Source organism: Aulostomus chinensis, chromosome 9 (genome assembly GCF_037954235.1).
Source record: "Aulostomus chinensis isolate RoL2024-O1b breed Wild chromosome 9, RoL_Achi_v1.0, whole genome shotgun sequence".
In the NCBI taxonomy this organism is placed as follows: Eukaryota; Metazoa; Chordata; class Actinopteri; order Syngnathiformes; family Aulostomidae; genus Aulostomus; species Aulostomus chinensis.
Genome location: NC_141328.1, coordinates 12,525,612 through 12,538,839, shown reverse-complemented (window position 1 = coordinate 12,538,839; position 13,228 = coordinate 12,525,612). Strand labels below are relative to the sequence as shown.

Sequence of the window (13,228 nt, the reverse complement as noted above, 5' to 3'; positions counted from 1 at the left end):
AAGTCATGAACCGCCCTACTCTGCCTCTCATTGGCAGTTAGGATATCAGAGACTCTCAGAGAGAGTAAGGCGGGGCCTTCCTCTACCATCCTAGACCACTCGTCGCCACAGGTAGTATTATCAGAGCTTCGCTTTTTACCTCTCAAGTACCGAAAATTGGCACCGAAAAACATGGACATTTTCGGTACCCGGTAGTACCGAGGCATTTCGGTTGGTGCTATTAAAGTACCGAAGTTCAGTACCCACCCCTACTCTGGACAGCTGTACTCTCTAGCCATTGAGCCTCTTCTGCATAGATTGAGATCTAGGTTGTCAGGATTTATGCTACCAGGGTTGTCTCAGTGGGCCTCGCAGTTTATGCGAGTTATACCGATGACATAAATGTGATTGTCAGGGATCAGAGAGATTTGGAAGTCCTCATTGACAGTTTGGATGTCTATAAAAAGGCATCTTCAGCTTGGGTGGACTGGGAAAAATGTGTAGCTCTGCAGGTTGGCCAGTGGGCAGATAAGGAAATGCCAAAGATACCAGGACACCTAAGATGGAGAAGGCAGGGAATGACAGTTTTGGGTGTTTTCCTGGGATCAGAGGAGTTTCAGAGGAAGAACTGGGAGGGTGTTATGGAGCGAGTATGTGCCAGACTGTCTAAATGGAAATGGCTGCTACCTCAGCTTTCCTACAGGGGAAGAGTCCTGATTGTCAATAACTTGGTTGCCTCGACCCTTTGGCAGCCTGTGTGCTGCTGAGGAGGGCTTGACGCCTGGGATACAATAAACACCTGTTCCTGCTGCAGTCTGGGTCCATGGATTTAACTGGTCTGACGCCTTTTTACCAGTCTGTCCTTCAGGTATGGCAAGTTTTGACTTTCCAGCGGGAAGCTGTGATGACACCGGGGACGGGGCTGTTTAAGGAGTCTCTCTTTGGGAACGGCTTCATCACATCTCAGGTCTTGTCCTCAGTCAGCCTGTAATCCAGACGGAGGGAGGCTGGCTGTGTGAAAGTGGGTCATCTCGTGAAGACTTCCATCACACATCTAGCTGAACTACTCACCAGCAGGTCCAACAGACTGCTGCTCAGGCTGGTGGAGGAGGTCTGTGTTTCACTGCCAGAAGCCCTCAGAGAGTTTGCTGAGGATAGGTTTTTATCAGACCAGTGGGATGAGGACTATGACTATCTCTTTCCTTCCCTGACTGTGCTGTGTTCAGTCCGAGAGAACTCTTAGGTTCTGAATTTTTTAGATTGTTTGACTTTGCTTTGCTTGACAACAGCAAACTTGTGTAACTGGAACAACTGGAAATGACAACTGGTTTTATTGTTTTGTATTTTGTTTATTTTTGTGTGTTTCATTTGTCGGTTTTATTATTCTTTTTGGCTGAATAGTTGCATCCTGTAGTGATTTAATAAAGGGCTTTTTAAAATTCAATTCTCTCTCTCTCTCTCTTTCTTTCTTTCTTTCTTTCTTTCTTTCTTTCTTTAGATGGGGAGGGCCCCAGGCCCCATGCCCCACAACCTCTTGGGAAGAGGATGTAACATTGGGATGTTTTTGTGTGTGTATGTGTGTTCGTTTTTTTAGACCGTCGAATAGGTGTGAAGGCAGAGGAGGCCGGGGCGGTACTGCTGACGCTAAACCTGCTCAAACAAAACAGTTGTAATGCCAGGAGAGCTGCTGCCTGCCTCCTCGTCATCCAAGTCTTTGCTACATCAGGTACACACACTCACAAGTACTTGACACAAGTCAATTTCAGGTTATTATTATTATTAACACTGCATGGAGATAAAAGGAGTCTGTGTGTGAAAGCATTTGCTTTAGACTTTACCTTTAATTATTCCAGGTGCTAGTGCTGTTTATAGTACCTAGACCAACATCAAAGCCATGTGTGCCCATGAAATTCCAGCAGTGGTGGACTGATACTAAAATCTTAAACAATTTAATTGATACATGAACTTTAATTTAGACATTGACAGCTGCATTGTGTTTGCCTTTCTCTCTCTTTTTTTTTTTTACAGAAATTTACAAAACAGCGAATTTACAGCGATCCAGTCCTATTAACAATTAAATAGATATAAACTTTGACCAGAGTTTGAAGGTTAATAGTCCTGGTGGTGGCACCACAGCATCAGACTTTAGTTTAAAACTGAAAATTTAGAGCAGTATGTTTATTCCTGCCATTTTGTGTGAGTCATAACTTTGTTACTTACACAAAATGTCAGGAAAAGACATACTTTACCAAACAGTAATTTTTAACCTAAACAAAAACTAAGCGTGGCCAACATGGTGAACACTGGGGACGTCTAGGGAAGTCAACTTTGTGCTAAAATCTAATTGAAGTGTGTTGTGTAATCACTGTTCACCTGTTTGCCTTTTTTTCCACCCAATAGCAGACAGTTTAATTTTGCCTCCCCAATACAATGTGTTTGAGACACAATTTTAGTCCTCCATTAATATTTGATATATTATTAACCCTTTAAGCTGCAGTGTACCGTCACTGGTACAGGAAGTAAACAACTTCGGTATTCAATGGATTTCAACGGCATACAACGTATCTGGTCATGTTATACCTCATTCGAAATCTGGTGGTCTAACAATTAAGTAGACCCCAATCACAATGGAAAAAGGTACTTGTAGCCAGAGCTGAGTTAGAATCTTGATAGGCAGACGGCATGCGAAGAAAATACCTGCATACCAACTTTGTACTCCCGACGTTGTCAAATATTGAAACAGTTTGCTGTTAAATAAGTCTGCACGATTCCAAAGATATGGTATATCAAAGGATTTCCTCCTGCGACCAGTATTTCCGCCGTCATCAGTCTTTTGCTTTGACAGTTCCATCAAGTAGCATCCGCAGCATCATAACTGATTTCACATACAACGCTATATAGCATTGCCGTAATTCATTTATTCCACATGACATGACTTTTCATTTAATAGGATGTAGATATTCTATTAGCCAATAAACAGATGAAAAAAACTGTACCTTGCATGACAGTATCAAGTTTGGTAGGCAACAACACGGCAATTGCCTACTTGCCGTGCGTAAAGTTAGCTTGGCTGCGTAAAGCAGCACTGTCGTAGTCAATTCCAGTGAATGCGAGAGAAAAGATGGTAAGTAAGTGATATTCTGCAGAGGCTGAAATTGTGCTTCAGTCGTCCACCTCAGACACTCTGACAAGGAGCCTGCGGTCAACAGTATTTACAGGAGTGGACCCAGACTTACTTAATACTAATTAATATTAAATATAAATCAATCGTGGCACCACCCTGATTAGTTCAGGGAAACTAAAGTGTTAACCAAATTTGGAAAATTGTCAGTCTCAAACAGAGTTTATCCACTAAACAGTCAATATTCGGTAATATCAACTAAATAGGAATAACTCTGATCTTCCAAGATCAGGATCTCACCCTTCCAAGGGTGAGAGAGAGAGAAAGAGAGAGAGAGACCCAAAAAATGTGTAGCACCCTCTTGAAAATATTACAGTGTAACCAACCAACTTTAGTAGTTACGACGTAATGCCATATAATAGCGTCTGCTTTTCACAGGACTTCCGTCACAAAACAGTGCATTCGTAGACACTATATAAACACAACTAAAGCTATTTCTCTACCCAGAAAATGCCTAGTTAGGGGAATCCTTACTTGGTCAGTAAGGTATTCAATCTCCGCTGGTCCGGTGCGTGCGGGTCTGACTTGGGTCAGTAGGGAGCAGAAGCAGCGGCAGGCAGCCTGCACGGATCTGCTGCAGTTGACTGGTGGAGGGGTGAACAAGCTTGTTTGAGCTTTGATTCACCAGAGATCCAATTTGCGCGGGTAGCGTGGCTCAACAGTGTCTCGTCTGGATATATGGACAGGCGGGGGGGAGGTGTCCGCCTGCGGAGTTCTCGCTGTCCGGTGCACTGCCAGGCCAAGGTGTGAAGAGAATGAGCCTTCCTTGGTCTGGTACCTTTATTTGTTCAGACCGGTGATGTCACTTTCCGTGGGACGTACTGGCTCTCAGCAAATGACGGTGCGGCACGCGAACCTCCAGTCAAGCGGGGCGCGAGTTTTGGGCAGGGTCAATGGCCAGAGATGATCCTCTCTCTCTCTCTCTCTTGCTCTCTCTCTCCCTCTCTCCCTTTGTTTGAGATCATGTGGTCACTCCAAATGCAGGCCTCTGAAAGGGGTGTTAGGCCTCAAAGGCCGAAAGTCCTTTCTTCAGATGCATTAATAGTCAAATCTCTAAATTAATCTCTTCTCCTGGTTGTGTTGGCCCAACATTGTTTACTTTTCTTTGCTTTTGCCAGCCAGTCAGCAGCCTGATTTGCATGAGGAATGTGTGAATTAACTGCGTGAGAGGGGGGAGGGTTGCGTTTATCTACAGTAAGTCTGAGTGTGATAGAGACTAGAAGAGCCAAAAGATGTTTTATTTAAAATTTAGATTTTTTCCAGACAAAGTAAGATGCATAGCCTAACTATGAATCTGGTGTTCCGAATGTACATTGGTTGTCAGCAGAAAGACATGAAGGTGAGTGAGAGCTAAGGGTAAATAATGTTGACGGTGCAGTAATGATGATGATGATTATGACAATGGAGACACTACAGCTGCAAGAAGTTACAATGTAAAAACATAGGGCATATGTTCAAGCCCACCCTCCTGTGGACCACCCCAGACTTTTTTATCTTAACACGGCTTCAGGAAATAAAAGACCAAGAGGCTATTTAAATCAATGAGAGGTTAATTCACACTTCACAGTAGAATTACATGTGCAGCAAAGCCCTGCCCAGTGAGGAAGGACACCCTCCTGCCAGTAAACACATTAATATTACATTCCTTCAGAAATGGCCCTGACTCTCTGGCATTTGACTCTGAGTGGTCAATTTTGCATAATGATGTATGTTGCCAGACCGTGCAGATGTTGTATCAAAGTATTTCTAATCAAACAAAAGTGTGTGTGTGTGTGTGTGTGTGTGTGTGTGTGTGTGTGTGTGTGTGTGTGTGTGTGTGTGTGTGTGTGTGTGTGTTGGGGAAAACTGGTTTGTGCTGGCTCTACTCAAAGACATCAGCATCATTCGTAGGATAATTGAAGAAAAGGCAGCTCGGAGCGTCACTCCTTTGGCCCATCTCCAACACACTGGTGCTCTGCAAGCTTCCTCAAGTCACACATGGAGGTATCCCAGAATTGATTTTTTTTAAATAACACGTCAAACAGATTTAAAAATAAAGAGCACTATCATAACAATAAGTACTTTAAATGAAAATATGTAAACTGAATTAACAAAATGTCTCAGACTACATGGTGACAATTATTCACGTATTTGCGCACACACGTTGCATTCATCCATGACTAGCTAAGCTACTACTGTGGTGAGATTGTAAGTGAAGGTAAAATAAAAGCTTAAAATACTCTAAAAATATGTCTACAAACAGGAGCTATTAGGACAAGAAATTAGTAGCATGAGGAGAAAATGTCAAGTGCTGTTGAAACTAAAGTTGACTACAGTGAGCAGAGCATGGATGCTAGTGGCAGCAGGAGTAGCACAGCTGTACAGCCTGCTCCTTCCAATGTTAACAAACAATGCAAGACTTAAAGGAGAAATAACTCAACTTTTTTGTTTTGACTGTTGATGCTTTTATGTGATAAACTGATGAAATTCTTTGAAAAGAAAAAAAGACAAAATTAATTGACATTATAGCAATAAAATTTTTAAAATGTTACATAAAATAGTTATATTGTGGTAATGAACATGTGATATAGCAATACTAAAATGTTATAATAATTCTATCATTACTGTACAATATAATTTATTAATTATACATTTTTATGCGATCGTAGATAATCGTAGTGAGGGCAAAACAGGGCACGATCCAGAGAAGAGAGGCACCCACACCCAGTTGCCCTGCAGTGCAACCAGGGGCCACAGTAATACCCCTTTCACACTGAAACACGCGGGTCAAAAAAGGTTTATGTACCCGCATTTGCTTGGCATCAGGGTGCATTCAAGCTTATAGCAGACACGGGTCTGAGCTCCCGCTGTGAGGGCTGTGTTTTTCATCGCACTGACGTCATCATTACACATAAAAGTACGCCATTTCTCGAAATGCTGGTGATGTTCCCATAAATCTCCGTGTTCCTTACGGCTCCAGAAATCTGCCGCTAGATTTCCTCTTCACTGCAGATGATGAGTAGCTCGCGGAATTCATGATTTTGCCAGTGTGCTGCCATGATCGATAAAAAAGCAGTGCAAAATCGCTATACAAGTTGTTTATAAACATGGTCGTGCTTGCACAGTTCACATTAGGGTTCCCCAATTGGTGGGACTTCCCAAGCATAGATTTATTCACGTAAGATCAGATACATAATGTAACGTAATTTCTTTGGAAAAAAAGGAGTGAAATAGAGTCTAAGGGACATCAACAGGAAGACTGATCTCATGGCAGAGGGCCAAAACTTTATTGAGAGATGAGTGAGCAGCTCTTGCAGCACAGCCCAGGCCAGCTCAGTTTTTTTTTTTCCCCGGAGCTTCCACGACAGCCTGACAGGCAGCACAGCGACAAAATCAGAATGTGACAGGAAGGTTGCGTTAAATCTGAGACAATGTAGGTTGCCTTTTTTACACTGCAGGCGAGCTGAGGCGAGCCGCTAAACACCCAGATTGCTTGGAGGGTCGGTGGACTTGGGTCGAAGTGCCGAGTCGACCCTTTCAGACTGCCCAAACACTTGTGTTCATCCACGTTTTTGGTGCAGTGTGAAAGGGGCTTAAGAGACCATTAGGGACACCAATTTTGAAAATTGTTTATACCATTTATTCTGGTTCCAGCACTGTTGCCTTACAACAAGGAAGTTCCGGGTTCAAGCCCCAGCTCCAGCATGGGGTCTCTCTGTGTGGAGTTTGCAGGTTCGCCTTGTGCGTGTGTGGGTTTTCTCTGAGTTCAGTGGTCCCTCGTTTATCACGGGGGATACGTTCTAAAAATAACCCGCAACAGATGAAATCCGCAAAGTAATCAGCTTTATTTTTTACAATTATTATACATGTTTTAAGGCTGTAAAACCCCCCAACCACACACTTTTATACACTTTTCTCAGACAGGCATTAACACTTTCTCACAGTTCTCTCTTATTTAAACACTCTCAAAGTTCAAACTTTTGCAGATTTAAAAAAATAAGTACAATATTTGAAACCAATGAGCCCCTTTCACACTGCACCAAAAACGTGGATGAAATGAAACCAAAGATCAAAACCTGTTTTCAAGCCCAAACATTTTGAAAAAATTTTATTTTAATGATCAATCTACGAGGTTTCACACATAAGAAATTATTACCTATAACTCACGCGTATTTCACAGTTCCTCTGACTGTGCCTCTTTGTCCTGGTGCTGCGAACACATTCTGTACCACCTTAGCTAATCAGGACGCAGAACACGTGCGGTTCTCCCTTAGCCAAACAGGATGCCGAACACAATGCATGTTCATACTGTATGTTGTGATAAAAGCTTGCAAAATTACACTAAAAAAATCAGTGAAACAGCGAGGCCGTGATAGGTGAGCCGCGTTATAGCGAGGGACCACTGTACTCCAGCTTCCTCCCACAGTCCAAAGACATGCAAGAGGGGACTAGGTTAATTGGATACTCTAAATTAACCATAGATGTGACTGTGAGAGTAAATGTTGTCTGTCTATATGTGTGAGCCCTGCGACGGACTGGTGCCTCGTCCAGGGTAGGGCTTGACACCTTTCAAAAATTTTCGGTACCAGTGCCGGTTCCAGTACGGTACTTTTTTTTGGTAACAATTTAATTTCAAAAATTAGTGTAAGTAAACTAGTAAGAAGTTGTCCTCACAAAAGGATGAACAGCAGCAGCAAGTGTAAGGACAAAATAACAACAGTTCACACTAGCGCTGGCCGACTCGATGGATACGCCGAATCACTTGTGTTAGCTTTAAGTTAGCTTACCTGCTGAAGATGTCTCTGACATGGCGGCCACCCCGTTGTCTATTTTCTCTGCTAAGGAGGATTCCTCTGGCGGTAGAGATTTGGAAAGAGGCATATCCACGACAGGTGGACTTGAAGGCTGGGATGAGGAAGGCTGCAGTCTGCCCAAAACATCAAACACCATGCAACATTCTGCTCTCATATGTATCCCGTGCACGTCATTCTTTTTGCAGATATTGCATCGCGCTAGCCAAAGGCTACGCAATATGACAGCAGTAAGCTCAAGACCTTCCGCTCATCATGACTCTGGACACCAGGTTGATGGTAGATTCCAGGTTTAATGGCAATTGAAAGGGTGAAACTGAGAAAATACAAATACACATTGTATAATCAGTAACATGAATCAGGACTTTTTCACAGGTAGCACTGGTGCCACCTACCTTTTCAGTTAGTAGCGCCAATACAAATTAGGTAGCGCAACCTTTTTCTTCGTATAGTGTGGTATTAATACATGACCTTATCATGATGATAGTTGTGTTACTTTACATACCATAGGTTTGCCTTGATGTAAAGATTGACAATGACCCAAACTTCATATTTACAAAATATTTGAAGGTGCTATTCTCATCGGTTCTTCTCCACCTTCCTCATCGCCTAACCCACCTCCAGCTACCTCATTTGTCTCCTCTGCAACATTTCTTTTCTTGAAAAAATCCAGAAGAGGCCGCTTCATGTGTGCTGCTATGCTGCTTGTTTTTTTGTTGTTGTTGTTGTTTTGTATTTTTTTTTCACGGGGTTGATGAGTGAGTGCACCAAGTGTATATTTGGTGCACGTGATCAGACCGGTGCAGAGAGAGACGGGAGAGGGGACTCAACGGACTGAGCCAGAAAGTAATATTGTATCATAAACCATTACAACCATTAATGCACTAACACAGCCGCCTGTGCCCCAGGGCTGAGGCAGGGAGTTTAATTTTTTTTAAATTTACTCTCCTCCGCAAGTTGCACTGGTACCACCTCGTTAAATTTTAAGGGTTCTCCAAGAAATTAGGTCACATATGCGACCTAATATCACTCTGGAGCCCTGTGAATTAAATTATCTGAAAGAATTATCCTATTTATTTATCTTAATCTCTTCTATTGATGTAAACAGAAATGTTTATTACCAATTATGTGCAGCAGTTGTCTTAATTATCTGCTAAATTATATATCAAATCACTGTATTTATATTTATTAATGAACATGTGTCTCAGAACCCTATGCATCCTTATCACATGAAGAGTGCATAACACAAAATGGCCACTAGATGGCAGCAGAACGCTAGCTAGCATAGGATAGGAGCCTAGGATTCCAGACTGAGGTTAGCTATTTCAAACATTGTCTAACATCCATCCATCGTCGTCTTCAGCTTATTCCTTACTAGTCAGGGTCACGGGGGGGCTGGAGCCTATCCCAGCATCTACGGCCGAGAGGCGGGGTACACCCTGGACAGGTCGCCAGTCCATCGCAGGGCAACATACAGAGACGAACAACCATTCACACTCACATTCATACCTACGGTCAATTTAGAGTATCCAATCAGCCTAGTCCCCAATTGCATGTCTTTGGACTGTGGGAGGAAGCTGGAGTACCAGGAGAGAACCCATGCAGGCACGGGGAGAACATGCAAACTCCACACAGAAAGATCCCGTGCCCGAGCCGGGACTCGAACCCGGAACCTTCTTGCTGTGAGGCCACAGTGCTAACTACTGCACCACCGTGCAGCCTTGTCTAACATCGTCAATAACAATTTTATATGACTCCAAATAAGGTATTATGAACTCAGTTAACTCCTAAGACAGCTACATACCAACAAAGATATGAACAGCTGTTTGCTTAGATCACAGCAGGAGAAAACGAAGCAGCATTCTCAATTTTGCTCTACTTCTTGCGTCTAGTCATGTGACCTGTTGTGCATGCTCTCTTAAAGGGAGACATCACCATTATTGAAACTACTGTAAAGTGACTTGAGCATTATCAAACTAAAATCAAGTAGGCTTAATACAGTAAATTATCTGTATAACAAATGACTATTCTGAGTTACAGAATAAACTTAGCTCAATTATGAACTGATATGTAGATATGAAGAACTAACTACCGAAGGCAGCGCACGAACACATTGGTTCTAAAATGGGGGTACGCGTACCCCTGGTGGTACGTGGAGGTACTCCAGGGGGCACTTGAAGTTTTACAAAAATATATATATTTTTGAAAAAGCAGTAATCCTAATAATTAAGACTTGAGAAACAATTATGTCATAAAAAGTTCTATAAAATACAAATGTATGTTCATAAACTGAGTTCTATATTCAGTTTTCTTTTTAATATCCTTAAAAAAACAGAGTCCCCCCAAACCAGTTAGTTTGACTAAGTGATCAAGCATCACTCGTCAATAACGTGCCATTGCCATGACGATGCGCTGTAACGATGGAGAAGTGGCTAAAGCGCAGCATTTTATGAATGAGAAGGATTGTTGTAGAGTTGCGTGAGGTTCTGGAAAAGTAATGATACATCATCTGTATGAAGAATGTATTTGTATTCTGTTCTGTTGTGATGTTTGAATAACTTAAATAATGTTACTTTGTCTTATTGCAGCTGCGAATGGTTCAATGAATAAACCAAAGAGGAATGGACAGAGTGGGCATCCTTGCCTCGTCCTGTTGTGAAAAGGGAAATTTAGTTTGCTCATCCCATTTATGGTGAGAGTAGCCATTGGTGATGTACAAACTGCTGCAATCTGTTGTGGAAATTTTACAGTAGTATGTAGTCATGAAGATGCCATGGAGACTTCGATGTATTGAAGTTTACAGTGTTTATTAAAAAAACATGACACATAAAGGAGAAATATAGCAACCAGTACAGCGTGGCAGCCACTACAGCTCTCAAGGAATTCCAGAAACAGTTTTCTGTTATATCCTCTGGTCAGGTGTCCAACAAAGGAGGTGTTCAACCAAATGAGGGAGTAGATCATAGGCAGGTATATCATGCTAGTTAAGAATGACCTGATTCAAGCTGAATGAACAGTGACTTACATGCATACAAAGACAGACAGATATTAATGTCTCTATCTATCTATCTATCTTGGTTCACAGAAGCCCTTTTTAGATGGAATGCACCAATTTTGCGGCAAGATAAAGGCGGGAATTTGCCTGTGTTAAATGGAGGCGTAATATTCCTCTTCCCAAAAAAGCTGCCAGAAACAACATGGGATTTGCAGGCAGATAAAGGACAGCTTGTTTTCTTATGGGTTATGTTATTTTATTGAGAAAAAACTTAAATAATCACATAGTAGCTCTTATGTATCTCCAAATAGTCAAGCAGGAAGATTCAACTATGACTAAAAAAACAGACATGTATCATTTCCATTACAAATTTTTAATCCCTTCCCCTGTTGAAATCCAAAGTCCATGCACATTTCATTGTCTTCTCAGCAAAACAGGTTCACAAGGGGTTCCAAAAAGAAACGTCACCCCTGGATGTGGACTTATACTCCTCCAATATATCGTGCAACCAGTATAAAACATTTACATTTTGAATGGAACTTTTCACGGTGGTGCAGTGGTTAGCACTGTGGCCTCACAGCAAGAAGGTTCTGGGTTCGAGTCCCGGCTCGGGCACGGGATCTTTCTGTGTGGAGTTTGCATGTCTGCGTGGGTTCTCTCCGGGTACTCCGGCTTCCTCCCACAGTCCAAAGACATGCAAAGACATGCTGATTGGATTCTCAAAATTGACCGTAGGTATGAATGTGAGTGTGGATGGTTGTTCGTCTCTCTGTCGGCCCTGCGATGGACTGGCGACCTGTCCAGGGTGTACCCCGCCTCTCGCCCGTTGACGCTGGGATAGGCTCTGGCCCCCCCGCGACCCTTAATGTGTAGGAATAAGCGGAAGATGACGATGGATGGATGGAACTTTTCACAGAACCCTTTAAGAGGGGGAAGGGCTGTCTGCCACCGCTGAGAGAAAGTATAACATAACAAAGCTGTCATGAGGTGTCACATACAATTCTACAATTTCATTTAGCAGACGCTTTTGTCCAAAGCGACGTGGCTAGGCCACATAAAGTCTGCTTTCCTTGGGGGTAATAAATGTTACCCATTTTTCCCAAATTTGGTCAAATATACTGTTTTGAATCCTTAGTAAGTAGGTTAATTTTTCAATTCTAAAGATTCCCGAAATTATTTTGACCCATTCCTCGAATATTGGTGGTTGCAGATTCAACCATTTTCTCATGATTGTTGTTTTACTAGCTACCAAAACAATTTGTATCAACTTTATATCTGTCCTCGCAACCAGAGATGGAAAGTGGCCCAGATAAAGAATAAAGCTGCCCGGTTGGTTTTACATTGTTCCATAAGAACAAACACTATCAGTATGCACCGTCAACTTTCCTGGTTAATGGTAGAGAACAGGTTGGCTTGCAATACCACAAAATTTTTCAGAAACACTGTCTATTCTTTTCAACCCGTTTTCTTATATAACCAAATTGTCAGATGTGATCAGGTTCCTTCTTATGTGACAAGGTCAGCTAATGGTGGTCAGATGATGTTACCATGTCCAAAATCAAATGCCTTAAAGAGAACAGCTATTTATCGTGCCATCAGTTATTGGAATAATTGCCCATTGAATATACGTGAACTGAATGGCAAGGTATCTTTTAATTATCACTTGAGAATGCACTATTCAAATTTGTGAGTAGTGAATTAACATATTTACTGTGTGAAAGTGTGAATAAATGTAATAGTTATGAATGTAATAACTTATTTGATGTCTATAATAATGTCTGCAATGTTTAATTGTTAAGTAATTTTTGTTTTGTCTTGTGGACCCCAGGAAGACTAGCTCGTCCCACTATGGTGACAGCTAATGGGGATCTTTTTAACAATAAACAATAAAGGACTTCAAATTTCAAATAAAATTTAGTGTCAAAAACTATACACTAATTGATATGAACATCCTTCCAAAAGGTCCTCAGCTTTGGACAATCCCCCAAAAATATGGTAATGGTTCGCCAATGCTGAAAAAAATTGTCTCCAGCATGATATATTTGTGTCTATGTATTTCTCCTGGTATGGTGTCCTTGAGTATCTGAAAATGTTTCTTCCAACTGTGTTCTCTCCAGTCCATGGAATTTGAGGTTCAGCATTAAAAACTCCAGATTTCACTCCAGGGGCCTCATTAATCAGTGCAGTTTACGCAAGAAAAACTTGCGTATGCCAGGATGTATCAACGCAAAAAGTTTGTTGATTCTTGCGTTGTTTCACAGCAACTCCAGAGGTAACATAGAA

General features: G+C 41.9%; 1 protein-coding gene across 3 annotated transcripts in view; it reads left to right on the top strand.

Annotated features, from left to right (window-relative positions):
• The window catches only part of agbl1 (AGBL carboxypeptidase 1), a 219,300-nt gene that overhangs the window by 49,603 nt on the left and 156,469 nt on the right, over window positions 1–13,228 (top strand). For 2 of the 3 annotated variants that reach the window (XM_086213834.1, XM_086213832.1), the window contains exon 4: window positions 1,574–1,705. The exons of the other annotated variant lie outside the window; for it this stretch is intronic. In XM_086213834.1, the coding sequence (XP_086069960.1) occupies window positions 1,574–1,705 (132 nt within the window). The remainder of the gene's footprint in view (window positions 1–1,573; window positions 1,706–13,228) is intronic. 3 annotated transcript variants of the gene reach the window in all.